The 20,684-nt window shown below is 42.1% G+C and overlaps 1 protein-coding gene across 1 annotated transcript in view; it reads left to right on the top strand.

The window, feature by feature from the left end:
- Nucleotides 1–7,911: 7,911 nt before the first annotated feature.
- The window catches only part of APBB1IP (amyloid beta precursor protein binding family B member 1 interacting protein), a 43,938-nt gene continuing 31,165 nt past the window's right edge, over nt 7,912–20,684 (top strand). The window contains exons 1-6 of the mRNA XM_009898553.2: nt 7,912–7,983; nt 8,872–8,959; nt 10,834–11,123; nt 14,478–14,555; nt 16,680–16,839; nt 19,103–19,224. Of these exons, the coding sequence (XP_009896855.2) occupies nt 7,912–7,983; nt 8,872–8,959; nt 10,834–11,123; nt 14,478–14,555; nt 16,680–16,839; nt 19,103–19,224 (810 nt within the window). The remainder of the gene's footprint in view (nt 7,984–8,871; nt 8,960–10,833; nt 11,124–14,477; nt 14,556–16,679; nt 16,840–19,102; nt 19,225–20,684) is intronic.

Raw genomic sequence — 20,684 nt, forward strand, 5'->3', positions numbered from 1 at the left:
AATTACACTGGAAAGGTCACAAGGTTCCTCTCTTGCAGCATTTTCTTCCCATAACCGTTTCCTTTGTGCGGTTCAGGCCTTGCTGGGCTGTGGCAAAGCAACCACAGCCACACCAAAATGATGTGCCATCTGTGGTGACTCCAGGCTTCCACTTTCCTTATGGATATTTGACTGAAGCTTACTGCTTATAGCAGTTTGTGATCACTGTGTGTTATATGGACTGAAATAAACAGCTCTTCTAGGTGGAATATTAATAATGGGCCTTGAAGTTATACCTGAGTCTTCAGGCAGTGCTGAAGCTGAGAGAGTTTGAAAAATCTTCATTTCATTTTGGTGCTGAGCACTGTAGTTTGGTAAAATACTTATAAGCTCATATTAAAGCATTGCTTGCTTTGTTTGAGCTTAATACACAAACAGATGGATTCAGTTACAGATTTATTCTCACCCTTTTGCTTCAGTCATTTATCAGAGCATTTTATGCCAGTGTCTCTTCCTCTTTCAGTCATCCTTTTCCATACCATGTGTGCTGAGAACATGTGATTGTAAGAGCGAGTCACAGAATCATAGAATGGCTTAGGCTGGAAGGGACCATAGAGATCATCTATTCCAATCTATCACTCATTACTTGAATGAGAGAAAACAGCCTCAAGTTGCATTAGGGAAGGTTTAGCTTGGCCATTAGGAAACATTTCTTTACCAAAAGGATATTGGAAGAGGCTGGCTAAGTTACTATCCATGGAGGTATTTAAAAGCCTGCATTCTATATCCCTCTGTAATTCTTTTCCATAGCAGTAGCATATGCTGCCTGTCACTGGTTAAATGTCCTTCCTGCCCTCACATCTCAGCATGAGAGCCCTTTGCTAACCCCTCCTCTGGTCTTGAGTAACTTCCTCCTGACATACCATGCAGAAGCTTTTACTTGCTCCCTTGTTCCTCTCAGCCTCTCTTAAACAAGCCTCCAGGACCATTCAGTAATTTTGCTACCCCACCTCATGCTAAGAACAGGACCCAGAGCGGCTTCTCCCAAACAGCACTGAGCAAGTAGGGTAAAGAAGAGAGTGAGTGCTTAGGACAGTGCCTGGGGGAGCTGCTGAGGCGGCAGCATCTGAAGGATGGCCTCAGACTCCCATGGTGTCCTGTGGTGCTTTACAAACATACTGAAACACTTTCTACTGAAAAATGAAGTACTGAAATATATCACTGAAAAGAATGGTGGTGTGCTTGTGCTCAGTTGGTGTACTCATGCACAGGAGCTCCTGTGGTGGTGAAGTTACCATCTTAACTGAACAAAGGTAAAATACAACTGCTGTCAAGTGCAGTAATAATGACTTCCTCCAAATTCAGTCCTAACTGCAGGTTTGTTACTCTAATACAAGAGTTAACTGTGAATTTCCAAAACAGCAAAAAAGGGATCAAGCTTTTAAGAGGCTTAATTGTATAGATGGTCTGGTTTCAATTTCTCTCAAACAGAAGTAGGATCCCTGAGTTTGGAGTGCTCTTATCTAAAGATGTTTGTGCTTACATCTGGGTAGAGTATGAGTTGTAAGCTTAATTGCGAGGTGTGCCTTTAGTCTTGCTAGATTCATTCTGAGCAATGCCATACAAGACATCAGGACAACTGGACTCAAAGTCTGTTCCACAGCATACATAGAAATTGGCCTGTAGCAATGAATGGCAAATGCTAGAAGTGTTTTTTGTGGCATGGTTACCTGAAGATGCTCTAGTGCCCCAGGTTAGCATTGGAGGAAAATTCTCTCACATGATTGTATCTATCTGCCATTTTCATTTTAATCTAAAGCCAGATGTGACCTTCTTTTAAACTAGCAACTGCTACAACTTGCAGTTGTATCAGCCTTCCTGGAACTTCTGGTGTTTTAGTGTAATGCTTTCATTCCATCCTGAGCAGAGTTAGAACACATCACACCCACCCCCAAGATAAATGTGTAATGTAATTTCAGCTGCAGATAAACTTGCATACCAGATTTCCCAGAAGAACAGATGAGATGGGTAAGAAACTGCTTTCAGAGTTAACTGTGTGTGCAATCTTCTTCTTGGAAAATGCCACACTTATCAGTGTTAAGTAAATGCAGTGCTGGAAGCAGTCTAATTGCTTTTGATCCATCCTCTCAAAATATGAGTTAGTGTTAAAAGAGAGTTACAGGGCCATGTTATATAGGTAAGGAAGAGAAAAGTCAACATGCTCATTGCCAAATCCTTAATTTTGAAAGCCTGGGGGCAGCTGCCATTTCTGCTTTACCACTCAAAAACTTTGATTTCCTTTCATAGTGTCTCCTAGAGTTGGTAACAAACTAGCCTGAATTCCACAGAGATAGATGATCCCTCATCTTCTACTTCTTAAAAATTGATCTAAATGTGTGGTAGGGACTTTTTGCTAGACATGATGCAATAGGTGGTTAAGGAACTTCCATTCTGCCTCACTTAGGTATATGAGTCACATTTGAGTTGCTGGACTTTTTCTTGCCACCTAATTGTTGAATCATTTTCTTGACACCTAGCTGTAAAATCATTGTAAGAGGCCTAGTTAGGTCCGTCTCCAACCTGCAGTCAGTTTGTTGAGCTCTTTGTCTCCACCAAATTGTCTCTGCTAGCACCACATCGCTGCAGAAGGAGGTATAAGGAATCCTGTGCTGGGAGGAGTGGTGTGACCTGTCTGCCAGACAAGTTTGACTCTGGTTACAAATTGGTGAAGCCCTTGCTTCAGGTCTTAAAACATGAGGTTCATGGTCCTTGCCTGGAACTCTCAGGAATACTCTCACTTCTAGCTATAACTGCTTGGAGAGAAACCAGCTTCCCAGATTGCTAACTCAGTAGTTTTGATGATGAGTTTCACAGTGATACTGTCCATGTTTCCCTGGAATGGTTGTGCAGACTTTCAGTTTCATCAATGCCTATTGATTTTTGTGTTCTGAGCGGGGACAGGCTGATGCCTCAGTAACTTTCCTTTAGGATTTGATGCCTTTTTAAAAATCACACTACTTGCACATTTGCTTTGTGTGGCAATCAGTTACCCTCTTTCTAGCTTTCCTCTCTATGATGGGGCTTCTGTCACTTTCACCTCTTTTCCCTAATTCTCTTCTATTTTTCTGTCTTTGATATGGGATGATGGACTTTGCACAGTCTGCTACGGGTAAGGGTGAATCTCTTATCTGAGTGATTCAGCCACTGGGCTGCTCAGTGGGTCTCTCTAAAACATTAAAGATTTCTTAATTCAGAAAGCACTAAAGCATTAAGCATAAGCAGGAAATTGCAGTGCTGGTAGTGCTCACCTGGAGAGTCCAACCATTAGTGTTTGTGTTGGTGGGCTTGGCACACCACGGCTTACACACTTCAGTGTGGGGCTAGGAGATGAAGGTGTGCTCTTCATCTTTCTGTGTGACTTACAAGATTATTGTCAATGAATTTTTAACCTTGCTGTTTGCATATGTGACAATTAAAGAATAACATCAATGCTTTGCATTTGATTAATGTGCCTATAACTGTTCCCCAGGTCATGGAGCAGACCAGGTCCTGATAGCCTTTGTTGTGTGAATCTCCTGTCTGCCTTTGCTGCGCTGATACCGTGCCTTTCCTTGTTCCTTTTTGTTTGCAGCCCTTAGATTGATTTAAACTACATCAGCTCCACTGCAGCTGAGTTGCAGAGATGGTAATCTCCTGTGTGATACCGTTGGTGCTTCCTGTTCGCTGTTGCACAAGGCTTTCAGCCTGCTTTTAGATTGCAAGTGCAGGAGCCACATTACCATCTGACTGAGCCCTTTCTTCCTGTTGAAGGGGACTGGCTTCAGTTAACTCACAGAGCTATCAGATACTAACAGTTCAGGCTCTGCTCAGTGTAGCACCAAGCCTGGGGTTTTTGAGCTGCATTGTACGATCACTCTGTCAGCTTTCATGGTCTTTTTTAATAGTTTCTTTCTAAATCAGAGTGAATTTTGTATGAATTGTACTGCTTGAGCTGTCAGCTTCCTGCCAAGGGCTAGCAATTCTATCAAGCAGTTCTGTTTCCTTGGTGTTCATACGTAGTGCTGTCCTTTTATGCAAATCACAAAACTCTCTTCATTCTTAACAAAATAAAGTCATTTTATTATTCTCTGTCTTAACAAATCACAATGTGTGCAGCCGTGCAGAAATAATATCCTGATTTTTAATTGCAGAATTCATAGCATATGCCAGGAAAGGCAGTTTCTGCTCCATCTCTCAGGGCATGACACTAAATGGCATAAGTGAGGTTCTACTTAACCCAAGTAAGGTTTTGCACTGTAAGATTGAGTGCAAGGACTGCTTCTCCAGTCTTGCATCTCAGCAAGGAATTACTCAGTCACTGTTTTCCTTTGGTGCCTTTGAATCCTGCCCCATTCCCACAAGAGACCAGTGTTGCTCACTGAGCAGAGCCTGTCTCCATCCTCCCAGCACTCACCCTTCACATCTTTACAGACATTAATAAGGTCACCCCTCAGTCTCCTCCAAGCTTAGGAACCCCAGCTCCTTCAGCCATTCCTTCAACATGTTTGTGGCTCTGTGCTGGACTCTTTCAAGCAGCCCCCTGAGGTCCTTCTTGAACTGAGGGATGTGAAGGTTGCAGGCTGTGAAATTTGAGGGAAATAAAAGATCAGGAATACATTTGCTTGTGTGCTTGGTGCTAGTTCAAAAAGTGTTCTGGAAAAGATGACTTTGAAAATCAATCACTTCAAAAAGAGGTTAGGTTTCACATCTATGCTTTCCCACAAGGCCCTTCTTAGCATATTTATTCTTGACAACCACAGTTTCCTCTTTTTATTTTAACTCTGTATCTTTTTCTCTGCTTAAAATTGTATGCACAGCATGAGAAAGTTATTGTCAAAGTACTGTCTTTCTCTTGAATTTATTCTAGCTGACAGTGGCTTTAAGAGTTACTAGTACTATAATGATGCTAAGAGTCACTGGCATTAGTACTCTCTACAGAAAAGCCTAACAGAAAAGTTACTGGGCAGTGGATATAGAGGAGGATTGAGTATAAAACTCAACTTTCTGGGGACTTTGGTCAATCTTTTCCCCTTTTCAGTTAATAATAGCTCATACACCTGTAGGTTTCACTTGAGTTTCTGGTTTGAATAGCTTCAAGGCAATTTATGAAAGTCAAAAGGGTTTGCTGGTCCAAAATCCTGCAACATCTTCCTTGAATGGAATCACTCCCAAATGTGCATATTGATTTGTCTGCTTGTTCCTATTGTAGCAATCAATAAAAGAAATGGGAATGATGGTGGAGAGGAGTCAAAAAAAGGAGGAGAGGGGATGGACACTCTTTTGCAGTTCCACGTTTGGGGGAATCAGTTTTGCATGTTTCTAGCTCTTGACAAAATCCCTGATGAATCTGGGGAATTTTCATATGACTAAGGTATTTGGTGATTGTGATGCTAATATTTTCTTCCTGAATTGGATCAATAAAAGTTAAAGAGGGGAAAAAAGAGCCCTGAGTAGGTGGCAAATATGACTTTATCAGTCTGGTGATGATGATGGATGTCTGATCATTGAAAGAGACACTGATGTATTCCCTTCTCTGTGTGTGTGCAAGCCTTCTCCCATCCCCTATGTGCTTAAGGTTTAAACCCCACCACCACCCCTAGTATTCAATGTCATTGATTTGAATCGATGAGGAGAAGTCATCAGTGACTAACCCACATCCAATTTCCAGTGGTAACTCTGACAGAATTCTTTGCACACTGGGTTGGTTTTTTTTCCATGCATTACTCTTTTCTTTATGGATCACATGTTTCTGAAGATGCAGAAGTCGTATCATTGCAAAGAGAATCTGCACAAATCCTGTTGTTTGGGAAAGTGTTTGTATGATCCAATATTCAGATCTCTTGCCTTTTTTTTTTTCCTAACTACAAAAGAGAGTTCTTAAACCTCGTGGTTTTTCCTTTTTAGGCAGTTCTTACTCTTCTTGATAAGGTCTCCTGCTTGCAAGCCTAGAGTAATATTTTTTCTTTGCCATGTTTATATTACTATCATGGAAAAAAAATATAGCAAAGCAGGATTTCAGTTTGTCAAAGGAAGCAGTAGGAACAGCTTCTCCTGAAAGCAGATCTTGCCAGTACCCACAAACCCATTCAAATGGCTAGAGCTGGTGAGATTCCCCCAGCAGATCTTTTCTTCTCTCGAATCAGAAAACAAGAAAACATGAAATTATTCAGTATTCTTTAAGCACTGATGAGACACTTGTCAGTGTGAACTGCAGATCTGGGTTTTTTGTGTCTCATAACAAATCTGACTTCGCTCTGCCTGATCAAATCAGTGCTATTTCATCTGTTCTGTGAAAACTGACTCTCTGAGTGCCAGGTGTGTAGGAAGCCACACAGCTGTTGATTCAAATAAATGCCTTCAGATTCAGTAATCATTTACCCAGGCAGTATGCTGCCAATCTACCGGAGTGGAATTTTATACAGAAGTCTCTGCATGATGGTGTGATACATACAGAGAGAGTGAGACATCCATCGTGGGGTTGTCAGCTGGAAATGAAGCAGACAAGATGACTGTAGCTCTCCATTTGTGCAGCCATGTGTGACGTGTGTCCCCTGTCACATGGACATAGCTGTGCCATCTCCGCTGCTGGACTAGGGTTGCCCTCAGCCTTGCCAACCACATCTTAGTAAAACATTTTCAGCAGCATCTAGTTCCCAAATCTGTAAGTGTGGGTTCTGAGAAAACTGAAAGTTCAAAGCCCTCATCTTTCTTTGCCGACCTTGGTGTCTGCAGGGGCTATTTTCTCACTCCCCTTTCTCACTTACCCTTTCTTAAATATATTGTGGCAACAGTGCCACTAGCATTGCTGATGGACACAGCTTTGGCCAGCACCAAGTTTATCTTAGAGCCAGTTGGAACTGCTGTCTGACATAGGGGCAGCTACTGTTGTCTTCTCACAGAAGCCACCCCTACAAACCACCTGCTATGATCAAAAACCTTGCCATGTAAACCCAGTACAGGTGCACACAAACCCAGTGTGTGCACACCAATGTGTGCAAACCCAGTGAACCAACAGGACTACTTAGATGTTTAAAGTTTGACCCTAGTTTGAATGCTACTGCTATACCTTCAGTGCCAGACTTCTCAAGCCCTTGCAGTCTTGTTTATAGTCCTTGTCTGGCAGTGTTCCATAACAGACACCCTTTTACCCTGCTCTCTCTTCAAATAAATTTCTGTGAAGAAAAGGATTATTACAGAAGCTTCATCTCCCCAGTATCTCAGCAGCACCACTGTGTAGTGGTATCCTCACACCCTACCCTTGCTAGAAGAGCCACCATGTACCGTCCTGCATCAGGTACCTATTTTCTTTATCTCAGTGCTCTTCCTCAGATGACTTCAGGTTAGCTAAGACTGGGGTTCTCTCAGTGCACTAGTGTTTGAATGCAAGCAGGGAGAAGTATTGAGAGAAAAGGTTGGTCATGTACCTAAGCATGACCATGTCCTTCACTAAGTAACACCTGATAAACTCCTGGTGCATTAGAACTCTAAGCTGAAGAAAGTTTTCAAGATGAAGCATTCAGGAATTTCTCACCCTCAAACTTTGTTTCCTTCTTCACCTCCTGCTATCTACATTCCTTGGATGTTTAAGATCCAAGCATGGTTTATTAGCTAATGATTTCCTGTGAAATGGAAATAATGCAAGGAGGTTGTTGGAACTCCCAGTGAGTGCATAGTCCAAGTCTAAGTGTGTGTTTAAGCATCTACAGGACTGAGTCTGGATCTGTTAGTAGCTAGTTCTAAGCTATGGATGAAGGTTTTTGCAAGTCATGAGCAGCAGTTTGAAGTTCCTTTGGAGCAAAATAAAAGAATGTTGTGTATCCTTTGGATTTGACCATTGCTTGCTTTGATGTGAACTTGTACTGATTCTTTGTCTGGGGATGATTTTTCTTTCAGATGGAGCAAACATGTGAGGATATAGATGAAATGTTCAGCAATTTACTCGGGGAGATGGACATGCTGACCCAGGTAAGTCATTCTTTTTTTCCATTAAGATTAGAAGAATAGCTGTTAGGTGGTAGGGAAATGAGGCAGACTTTCTACATTGTTCAGGTATCTCCACTCAGAATACATTGTTTTGAATAACCTCCAACTAAATTTCTCTGCTAGACATTGAAAACAAGTAGCCTGAGGAGTAAGGCAATGTCAGTGCAGCTGGGGTTGCTTGAGAGAGCTGTTAATGAGAAGGTGACAGCTAGGTTACATTTGCATAGGTAACTAAAGCACTCTAGAGCAAACCATACTGAGTAGCTCAAATGTGCACAGAGATAAATTCTTCCATCACCTACCCTCCACCTTCCTTCAGAAAAAAACACCAGACCCTAAAAATCAGTCTGCCTTTATCCAGTCTCTGCTACAAACAGCCCTAGCCTCTGCTGCTCCCCACATGAAACCTGGGTGTTGCCTGACGGGAATTGCAGTTGCCTTGGGGCAGTGTTGGATTGAGAAACATTCACACCATTAAACACATGACACCCCAGAATCCCAGCCTGGTAGGGGTTGGAAAGAACCTTTGGAGATCATAAAGTTCAAATCCCCCTGCCAAGACAGGTTCACCTAGAGAATGTCACACAGGAACACATCCAGGTACGTTTTGAATGTCTCCAGAGATGGAAACTTCACTACCTTTCTGGACAGCCTGTTTCAGGGCACAATTGTGAGACAGTGCTTGAACCCTTGTCCTGGTCTGTTTTAGTTTACCAGTCTAGGCATAATCCCAGAAACTACTGTGTCATTCTGGTCTTTGAGGCAGAATCAATGTCATTAGGAAAATACAGGTAATTGATTTGCAGATGTAACAATAATTATGTCATCAGACACTTGTTTGTTTGTTTTTCCCCCTTCCTATCTTAACAGAGTTTAGGAGTGGAGACCGTCCAACCTCCATCCCCCAAAGTGTCCAACAATGAATTTAGCTTTACAGTTGGCTTTAAAGATTTAAATGGTAAGTAGCTGAATGGACTCTTTCATACTTTTTATGCTTATGTAAAATCCCTCACAGCAACAAATGAGAAGAAAAGCTTTGAACACCTTTGTATACACACAAAAAAGGCAACCCCCCAAAAAAAACAACTCCTCTCTTTTGTTGGAGGGGGAAGTATATATAGTAAGCTTTGTTGGGGATTTTTTTTCAAGACACATTGAGACATGCGTGTCCTCATAAATGAATCAGACTTAGTATGTCTGAATGCAGAGGAAAGCAAAAATGAGAAGTCTGCCAAATAACTTTCTAAAATGCAACCTTATTTAAGTAAAGATTTAACTGAATAGAAGAGGAAGTTCCTCACTGTGAGGTCAGAGCTGCAAAAACATTTTTGTCCAGTGGAAGTATCAGCTTCATCTACTTCTGCTCTGCATTGCTTATTCTTATTCTGCTTTGCACTGTCCCTTTTGCACATACAGCTGCTTGTTGAGGCTGTGTGATGAACTACCTGAGGGAATGTTATCAAAAAGAACCCTCCCTTTGGATTTGTTTGGGTTGGTTGTTTGGTGGTTTGGTTTTTGTCATGTTTTGTAGTTTGTTTGGGTTGGTTTTGTTGGTTTTGTTTTCTCTGAGTGGTTCTGTTTGCCTGAATTGATTTTGACCTGTGTTAAACCTGTTCTAACCTTCTTGTCCAGAATCAGTTCACTGTTAGACTTACCTAATGCCTCTCCCAGCAAGGTGGGTAAATAGTATGTAACAAGAGAGGATCATAAGCCAACTTTCCCACTGGAAAGAAAGGCTTGGGGAGATGCTGTTAACATAGCAGGCAAAGCAGAGTAAACTGAGATGGTCTAGTGCCAAGTTCAGACTCAGTCTGCTGAATGATCTGTTCTTTGTTGGACTGTATTAGCATTTACCAGCATCTAGTTCAGGGCGCTTCATCCCTTTCCAGAATCCCACTTAAAGCTTTCCCAATTCAGTTTCTTTTAAACTAGACTCTTGACAAAGACTTAAACTACTGCATCTGTTGGGTCTTAAAGAACCCTTCTCTTCTAGGGAGCTAAATCATCCTTCAGGATCTCTTGTACCAGGGTTCTTCAAAGAACCAAAGAAGGAATTGCTGGCGAATTTCTAGTATAGGATTTTATCTTGCAGCCTGACAGACTAGAGGACAGGAAGCAAAAGTTCTAATATTTCTATCTGGTTGATAAGATACTTTTCAAAAGAGACTGTCTTGTTTGGGGGTTTTGTGGGTTTTGTTTGGTTTGGGTTTATTTTGTGGCTTTTGTTGTTGGTGTGTGTTTGGTTTGGTTTTGGTTTTTTTATTAAAGGCTCCTCAAACCCCTGCATATTACATGAGGTATATTGCATGAAGTGTGTCAGAGGTATTGATCACACTGATGTGCTACAAATGCTACCATACCATTTCCTGGGTATTAGAGCTCTCTGATTCTGCTTCTTTTCAGAGTTGTAGCACAGTAGTATATATGCAGAGTCTTGATTTAGGCCTAGGTTACACAGTGTGTTACTTGACTAAGGTAAGTAAATGCGGTCTAATGGTCTAATGCTCTGTATCACTAAGCACATGCTCACTTGCTGGGTCAGGGCGAGGTTTCATAACATCATAAGGCCTGAGACTATATGATAAATGAAGCTTCCTGTCCTGTTTAATTTGTATTTGTAGAGTTCCTTGTACTCTGAACTTCAGTCTGACCAGATTCCTGGCTATTCCTAAAAGACATTTGTTACTTGAACCCATTTAAAAGGTTGTTTCCTTTCCCATAACCCTTCTATGTTACAGTAACCATGCCTCCTGCAATTTCATCTCCACTGAACTGCAAACACAGTGGTTTGTATTGCACTTGTTCTGACACACTTTGTGGTTTTCTTTACAGAATCCTTAAGTGCCCTAGAGGACAAAGACCTGGATGCTTTAATGGCAGATCTTGTAGCAGACATAAATGATGTTGAACAGAGAACTCTGCAAGCCCAGAAAACTTCTAGCAGCCAGCAAAGTACAGTCACTCAGCCTTCAATAAGCTTGGATAATGACATTTGTTTTAAACCAGCTGTCTATGTTACCAGTGCTGGACAATGTGGGGATGATTTGCCCCCTCCACCTCCAGACCCTAATTTAGAACTTCCACCACCACCACCACCACCTCCTCCTGAGCCACTCACCCAGGTAAGCCTGGATGGAACCTTGGTGAAGTTCTGCAGTGATGAAACATGCAAGAACTGTAGAGTGCGACTTTTCGGTTACTGTGAGCTCAGTAATTTCTGCCTGTTCCTTGACCATTTCTGGCCCATTCCTTTGCCTTTGTTATCATGATTTTGATAGCCTAAGACAGACATAAATTATTGCAGATTGTCTGCTATAATGGAAAACTTGTTACTGAAGTGTTTTAGTAAGTGTGGTTCAGTTAATACCTGCTCATACAGAACCTGCTGTGGCATCAGTGCTGGTGGCAGTCCTGCTATGGGCAGGGAACCAGGCTACAAACCTCCAGACCCCTATTCCAACCAGCACTTTTATGGTGCTGTGACCTAAAGCTCACTGAAATCAACAGTGCTGCATAGTTCCTTCCTGTGAGTCTTGTACTGAGATAATTCTCTGTTAGTCACCACCACTGCTGGCATCTTACATTACCTGAGAGTCAAACAAGGTTTCAGGGAGAGAAGAGGATAGACTTGCTAAACACAGCTGGAATTCTAGCTGGAAAGGCGTAGGTGGAAGTAATTTCTGCCTCCTTCAGTCAAAGTATCCCTCTGAGACTGTGTGCTGACTTAAATCTCTGGCTGTGCTTTCTGGTCTCTTTCCAGATACAGGGAGAGAGCAGAGAAGGAGTGGAACAGGAAAGAGAGGCATTTCTGAGGATTCTGTTTGCAGTAGTTGATTTCCTCATTAAGGCACTGGTTCTGCTTTCTCCCACAGCCCTTCCTTCCATTTTCTGACACCTGTTGCAATTCAAATACTGATAGCATGTCCATTGTGTGGCACAATATAGCCTATAAGACTATTAGACAAGCTGTAGTAGGTAACAACCTGCCTGTAGTAGGTAATAATGAAGGCAATAACCAGCTCTTTCCACATTAATTTTAAACAGTTTTAAATGAGTATTTACTGTCTTCTTGGCAAGTATTTGCTTTGGCATGACATTTCTGCTCAGGAAAGGCAGCTGTAAATGGAATGCATATGGTTTTATCAAAATCCATGTTCCTGTTAACCAGGATTAACCCTGAGCCAGCCAAGGCTAATGTTGTGCTTCGCACTTCTGGGTGTCTATAGTCAAATAAAGACAGTATCAATTATTCCCAGTGCAGCTCTGATACTAAGTCTCTCTTCTCTAACCTCCAATTGTGTACAAATTAAGAATTACATCCTTTCTTTCAGGGAAGCATGGAGCTGTCTCATAAGTTTTCATTAAGTTTTTTCCATGTAAAAAAAAAGTCTATGCTATAGAAGATTTCATTTTTGTGACATTAGCTGGATGGGTTTTATGTGCTCTTGTTTGAAGATCCAAAAAGCACGGTGAAGATACTGAAGTGGAAAACCAAATCTTGTGGCCCATCAAAGCATTTCTTAGGCAGTGTGCCAATGTTGCATCTGATAGTTTATTTACTTTTCATAATTTCCTTTTCAACATTAAGACAGAGAAAGGTTAGGCAACCAAAGGAGGCTCTCAGGTGAGGGCTCTGTTGCACAGATTTCTACAGTGTTAAACTCTGTTCAACGCAGGTCTCATGTAGGTGAAGCCTAAAAATTTTAGCAGCAAGCCTCCTTGTACCACACTCAACCACTGTGGTTAAGATGCCTTTCCTGCTTCCTGCCAAGAGGTATTTTGAGATGGTAAGAGTGCCACAGTGTGCTCTGCCTTCCCTCTGCAGCACAGCCAACCTTTCTGCGAGAGCCACTTCGGTCCAACAGATTCTCTTCAACTGCAGAAGCTATTTTGGAATTCCTGAAGTTAAGCACCTCTGAGCTGTAGCAATGCAAGTTTACAGAAATATGGAGGGGGAAAAAAAATACCAAGCATTTTTATAATTGATTGCCTGGGATTATATGCTTGAAGCTCTCTTTCAGATTGCACACGCCTCACCTTGTGTTTTTGACATCCTAAAGGATGCCTGTCCAGTGATAAAACAAAAGATGTTTACCACAGCAAGAGGGACATCAGTCAGGAGTATTTACTTATGGTTGAGCCTACCTCAGAGCTTGAGATGAGTATGATAAACTTAGCTGTTGTTTTTTTTAAGCTGTGATTCCATGATATCCCTGTAAGAGGGAACTGGAGGCAATACTTAATGCCTAGTTTTTTGCAAGTGTATCTCTTATTAGTTGCAACCATCCTGGGTTTCTTTTAGTCCAAAGACCACTAAAATTATGACTTTGGGGTAGAAAATGGAGGCTGAAATTAACACAGAAAAATCCTGTGTGGAAGCAGGGCATTAATCTTCTCCCACAGCCAATGACTGGGAACTGGGTGTACCTTTGAGTACCACAGCACAATGTTCTACCCCTCATGAACACAGGAAAGTGCAAAAGTGAGAGAGCAGCAGGGAGAGTACACCAAGAAGGCAAGAAATACATGTTTCAATAGAAGAAGCAGACATTTAAAGTTGGAAAGAAACCAAACCCTGCACTAGTACTAACAGTCCAAGGCAGCTCAGGAACTGCAGTTATTTGCTGTCCAAAATGTCCTTCTACAACTCTGTATGTGACTGGGGGAGACTACTGGAAGAGAGATGGCAAAAAGTGACAGTCACAATCTGTACACCAGTCGCAGAACCAACATGTAGGCACTGGCATCTGGTATATGTACCTAAAACTGAGTAGAAACCTGTGCCAGTAACATTAATGCAGCTGCTTTGTAAAAGAAGAGCTGGGTGATACTGGATTTCTAGGAACCCTACTGTGTAATTCAGCAAAAGCTGGAATGAACTTGAGTGCTCTACCTAACTGTGTCTATGTTAATATGACTAGGTCCATTACTAGAATAATAAGGTGTGATATCATGCAGTTTAAGGAGCTGTTCCTTTCAGTGAGTGGCAAGTGAAAGAATTCAACTAAATGAGTGTACCTGGCAGAAAGTGTACAATTCTAAGTGGTGTCATTGCAGGCCAAGTTTTCAGTAAGACCCTAAAAACTCTAGTTCACTGAACCCTGCTGAAAGGTGAGTTTTCTTCCAAGTGGCTGCATCTACAGTCCCATTCCATTCAGGCTAGATCTTCCTTCATCTTGTCTTTGGCATCAGCTGTAACTCACACAGAAAAAGAAGAGTCCAGTTTTCAGCCATTATTGTAGCATTTGAGGAACAGACCTTGTAAGAGCTGTATGAATGGGCAACAAAAGTGCTGGACCTGTAAACCAAAGCTTTGGCTGGAGCTCAAGGAAAGCTGGGGATTGCATGTAACTGTGAAGTTTCCCATGACAAGCCTTGTGGTATGGATACAAGCAAGAAGAAACAGCTCTTTTCAAGTAAACAAACTGCTAGCCTTCCTTAACAGGAAGTATACCAACTATCTTGTGTCTTTTCAGGAAGAACAAGAGGCACAGGCTAAGGCTGACAAGATTAAACTTGCATTGGAGAAACTGAAAGAAGCCAAAGTTAGAAAGGTGAGCCTTAAAATACTGAAATGCTACCATAAGAATCTCCCACTAAGTAGCTATTATCATTCTTCTCCATAATGAACGTCTTACTAAAATTGCTGGCTTTTGAATATTTTGTCTGTAACTTGTCTTGTCACCTGCCTGAAGAGAAGTCTTTGGGAGGATGCTACCTTTGAGGGACTTAAATATAAGAGGGCTTGGAAGGCTCTGCCTTTTTATGCCCCAATGTTGGGGTAAAGCCCACTGTTCTGAGAGGGTGCTTTAGAGAAAACAGAAGAGGCATAAAAATGTTGTGTGCTTATGCAGTGCTGATTCCAGAAGTGTTCAAATTTTCTTCTACAGTGGATGTGGATTTAGCTAATCCCAGTTAAGTTAATGAGGATCTTCTTACCAAATCTTTTCACAGCAGTGTAGCAAGGTACAAGGATAATAGAAATTATTTTAGAACAACAATTTAGCAAGCTTCTAGCCAGTACCTGCACAGTGCAGCAGTGTGTAATTACACCCACTCATCCCAAGCTAGATTTCCAGCTGAGCTCCACAGAATCTGCAGAGAAATGTGGACATGGCACTTTGGAATGTGACTTAAGGGGCATGGTGGTGTTAGGTTGATGTTTGGACTCAATGATTTGAGAGCCCTTTTCCAACCAAAACAATTCTGTGATTCTATGTTCAGTAAATCTGAAAAATGGCTGTGAAGAGAAGACAGTTGACCTTACAGTCTTGCTCAGTTAGGAGATGGGAGGTGCCTGGGACCAGGTCCTGCAAAGCCTCCAAGAAGAATTGAAGTTCCCGATAAATTTGGGAGTGTCCAGACTAGAGATGGTTCCCACACAACCTGTATGTTCATGTGAAAATACAAATGCATTGAGAGAATGCACTGGGAGGATTTCACCAATGTTGTGTTAGAAGGCCCTATAGCTAAACATATGACTGCTCAGTGCTCACCTTCTTTTCCTTGCAATGTGAGCAATTCTCCTTTGGGAGGAAACCTTCATTTGGAAGAATTTTCTCTTTTCTTCCCCCGCCTTGTTTTTCCCCACCCTGAATATTTGGAACCCTGGGGTAGAAGTGAGGCTTAACCTTCCTGTGTCTATGTCACTGTAATGAAATAACCATGTCATTCTTGAATTCTGCATTGACTAATGAATTGTCCAGAAACATGGTTCTCTCTTTTACTGAAAGTGAAGGGCAGAAGCCAGGGAGGATGGTGAAAAGCAAGCTCACAGCCCTGGATTTCAGGAAAGCAGCCTCTGGCTTCCCCAAAGATCTGCATGGAAGGGGGAATCTCTTTGGGATCATCATTCTCTGTTTCTACCTGGCTGTTAACACAGCTTGTCTCGATAGTACCAAAGCTTCCTATGCACATACTTTAAAATCAGGAGCTACTCGGAGACTATTTGGAGACTACATGCAGAAGTCCTCCCAGCTCACCAGTTTAGTTCCATTTTGCATGTACAGATCCTGCAGACATTTTTTTTCTTCTGCTTTCAGAGCTAGTGTAGGATTTAAAATACTTCACTTACAATGTACTTCCAGTGCTGTACCATATTTTCTGTACTTCAGCATTTTCTTGCATTGTTCCTCTCTGAAAAGAGGCAGACGCTGTCATTTAACAAATACTTAGGTTAATTTGGTCACTGTAAGCAACTCATCTGCTTGCTTATTGATGGGCATTGGACTACTGCCCATCTTAATGCACTCTGATTTCAGGTAGGTCTGTTGGCATGGCAAGATTCTTCTGTTCTTTTTCTTATTTAAAACTAAACTTTCTGCATTTCCAGCTTGCATTAAGGACACTCTGTCCTTTTCTGCTTGGTTTCCCTATCAAGCATTTTCCTTAATTGCACATCCAGTAGATTTAGAGAAGAGATTAATTTCTCCTTAGCAATTTCACCTTTCCTGAAGAGCCATGCACAGGACAAGGTTCTTTTCTTTCTTTTTCTTTTCTTTTTTTTTTAGAGGGAAAGCTTTCAAGCTGTTTCATTCCCTCAGTTCACTGTGGGACATGGTGCCTTTGAATCATTAATAACCTTCAGCCTTAATCTTTCTTATCTGTGTTAGCAGATTTAGGCTAGCCTTTTGCTTTGCCTCTGAAATTAACTGACTCTTCTGTGCCTCTGTTCTCAGCTTGTTGTCAAGGTGCACATGAATGATAACAGCACGAAGTCCCTGATGGTGGACGAGCGTCAGGTGACACGGGATGTTTTAGACAACCTCTTTGAGAAAACCCATTGTGACTGCAACGTTGACTGGTGCCTGTATGAAATGTACCCAGAGCTGCAAATTGGTAAGTGGTGGAGTGACAGAGCACACAGCAGAGAGATGTAGTGCATTCTGTGCTCTAGGTAATCTTGAAAGCATCTCCTGCCCGTGTGTCCTCTGCTCTTGGAACATCACAGTCTGAGGGATGCTGCAGGAATGTACTTGGGTTGTTCTTGCTATAGAAGTGAGTCTTCTGCTTGTCTGCTCTGTGAGCTGCTGAAGGTTTCTTGCCCACTACCATTTCCATTATTCTGTTTTACACAAAATGAAGGGGCCATATGAATATCACCATTTGTCAAGGTGGTGACAGACCCAAATGCAGCAGCACTCAACTCCACTTTTTGAAGAGAGGATGCAGTGCTGAAGTGCTGTCAGCAGGCATTATGTGCCGGACAAACAAATGTAATCATACATAGAATCAATAAGGTTGGAAAAGACCTCAAAGATCAACAAGTCAAACATGTCACCCAAGACCTCACGACTACTAAACCATGGCACCAAGTGCCATGTCCAATCCCCTCTTGAACACCTCCAGGGACAGTGACTCCACCACCTCCCTGGCCAGCACATTCCAACGGCTAACAGCTCTCTCTGTGAAGAACTTTCTCCTCACCTCGAGCCTAAACAAGCCTGTCTGAGAAGCTTTTCAGTAATTCCTAATCCTTTTCACTCGTGATACTTTTCTTATGTGTAGTTGTGAACAGGATATTACTCTCTAAGAGGGCTGCAGCTCTGCGGATATTGCCTTATGATTTAGAGAGAGATGATAATACAACACTGGGCTGTCAATACCAGCATGTATTTTGCTTTATTAAGAGCATTGCCTTATGACAGGCATCCAGATTTGGCATTATTTTGTAACAACAATAATTATAAAACACCCTCCTGAGGATGACAAGATCACACCTTTCATACAAGAAAAGCCTGGAAATGGAAATGGAAGCCCAAAAGGACGTGTGGCAGACACTAGCGTTAAGTAACTAGTGGTATGACCTCAGAATTATTTTATGGCTGTCCTGGACTATAAGATGGTGTTTACCCTTCAAACCATCACATGGTTTTTATATTTAATGCTTTATATTTCTAGTGCTTTGCAAAAGTAACAGTTGCTAAAGGAAAAGCATTATGTTGCACATGCTGTTAACAGTTACTGTGTACATACAAAGCGGCCCCGAAGCTAATCTCATTTCGTGTAATTCATTGACGACATTTAGTTTAGATGGAACATACTGAACCCTTGTCTAAAGTAAGAAAAAGTGCTAAAGAAAGCCTCCAAAATGTATGTTCTGTTGTGTCCTCTTACACTAGGCCACTCCAGGCTATTGAAGATGCAATCACCACAGACCACTGCAGTAGGAGTGTAGCTGTTCCTCTGGAACTGCCCATATCATACTCAGCATTTGACCTCCTTGCTCCCATACTGAATTTGCAGAAGGATGCAGTTTGGGTCTCTACAAAATGACCTTAATTCCTTTTCCTTCCAAAAGGGGTTTGGGGTTTGTGTTCAGCTGCTCTGCAGAAGTGAAACCACAGAAGAAGAGACCAGAGTTGCATAACCCCAGCATACCCACTGGCTTTCCTGGGTGGAGGGTCTGTGTTCAGATCAGCTCAGGAAGGGAGAGACTACCACTAGGTCTCCCACATCTTTGGTGAGGTTAACTGCAGAGATGCTGGATGAGACAGTGTATCTTCATATCAGTTCTCAACCTGTCTTCCTATTTCTTCTGGTTCCTATTTCTTCTGGTTTGCTATTTCTGTTTTTCAATCCAGTTGCTCAAAACAAATAGTTGGATTTTCAGTGCACAGAATTCTTCCTGCACACAAAAAGCAATTCTTCATTTGATCCAATAAGTAAAAAGACAAGGGAATGGTTTTGCTAGGCTTGGGGGTGGGGGTTTCAGTTCAGTAGTCAAAGTGAATAATCCCCCCAGTCATACTGCAAACCTTAAAAGCCGAAAGCAAACATGGGTGTAACCATCTCCTCTTGGTGGGTCACTGTATCCATCCTTTATGGTCTTCAGGCAGCAGCACAGAGATGCAGGAGGAATGCAGGAGCATGCTGCAGCTACATAAGGCATCTTCTGTAGCTGATTTGCCCTTCCACATGACACTATTTTCATGTGGTTTCACACCCTTCTGTGTGGTGGAGAAGAGAGCTGGGCTCTCCAGCTCTGAGTGAACGTCAGATAATGATTACATTCTTGCTCAGGAATTTCTGCAGCCTCAGGAGAGGTCAGTTGCAGTTTTGAGGAAGTTTGAGCCTTACACTACCTTTTCTGTCTCTCCAGAAAGGCTTTTTGAAGACCATGAGAATGTTGTTGAAGTGTTGTCTAGCTGGACTCGAGACACTGAGAATAAGATTCTGTTTTTGGAAAAAAGTGAAAAATATGCTTTATTTAAGAATCCCCAGGTAAGCCAACATGGTGTTTGGGTAAGGGCCTAAGATTCTGTCACTTAGTCTGCGCACTCTCTGTTGCGTTACTCATTTGCTTTCAGCCCTGATCGTTTGGAATTAAAGGAAGCAAAACTCGTACTTTCCCCTAAAAAAAACCCAACCCAACCTGGAATGCTGAATGCAAGGATTTGACAATTAGTGCTGTTTGTTCTTTTCTGATACTGTTTTAAAGTCCCATCTGCAGTGGTAAAAGACGAAGCACGTAGCGCTCCACCAGCACAGGCTGCTGCTTAGGTATTGCTCTCAGAACAGGGAGGAGACATCACAGCTGTAAAAACCTGGCACTTGTTATTAGTACACTTTCTCCACTATTTCTACTGATGGAAATCAACTTTTTCTTGAGGGCCCTTTTTTTTTTTTTTTTTCCAGTTGTACATGAAACTTATAATGAGTATGTTGAGTACCACAGAGAGTTTACCTGGATTTCATTTAGGCTGGGGAGAAGAATTGGGTGAAGAGTAACTTACACATGCTTTGTAAAAAGAGAGCCTGCAAACTGAACTGTGCCCAATTATTTAGGATAGATGTGTACACAAAATTATGTCTTTGTGATGCATGGTCAAAACCCTAGCACATGCAGTTGATGGATTCTGAGGCACTGGATCTTTTCCCCATGCAAGTGATAGAATAGAATAGACCAGACCAGACCAGGTTGGAAGAGACCTTCAAGATCATAGTGTCCAACCTATCATCCAACACCACCTAATCGACTAAACCATGCAACCAAGCACCTTGTCAAGTCTCCTCCTGAACACCTCCAGTGATCTGTTAGCTCACGGAGCAGCTGGTTTGTTCCTGAGAGCAGCAAGAGAAAAATGAGCAACTGAGAACTGCTGAAAAAAACAATGAGTCAAGTATGTAATTGGGCAGCAAATGTCACCAAGTTTCTTTTTTTTGGAATGAGCCAGTGTTTCAAACAAAACCTGCAGGTAGGAGTTGCCTTCATTGATATAACAAGTATCCAGAGTATCCAGTCAGGGAAAGAAAACTTACCCCACCCTGTGCATGGATTGCTGTTGATATTTAGCATGAGACAGCAAAGCCAAGTTTGGAAGTAAAGCATACACAATGGGCACAGGATCATTCTTAGCAGCAGAGGTGTGGTTGTGCATTGGATTTGTACCCTAGCAGTGTTCTCCCATCAAGTGTCTCAGGGCAAGGCTGTGAACCTCCCATGAAACCTAGATCTTTGCTGAAGGCTCTGGGCACAGTGATTGTAATGAACTTGAGAAATAAAGATGACCTAAACCAGAATCAGAAATGTAGCTCTGTCCTCCCATCTCAGGACGCACTGAGCTTGATCTGGACGTGTCTGTAGTCCTTGAGCTTCAGTCCTTCTGTGGTAAACTGTAAAATGAACAGCCTGAGGAAACTGGATCAGTTGCAGCTATCACACTGTTGAAATATTTTGCCAG

This window comes from Dryobates pubescens, chromosome 21, assembly GCF_014839835.1.
Source record: "Dryobates pubescens isolate bDryPub1 chromosome 21, bDryPub1.pri, whole genome shotgun sequence".
Classification (NCBI taxonomy): domain Eukaryota; kingdom Metazoa; phylum Chordata; class Aves; order Piciformes; family Picidae; genus Dryobates; species Dryobates pubescens.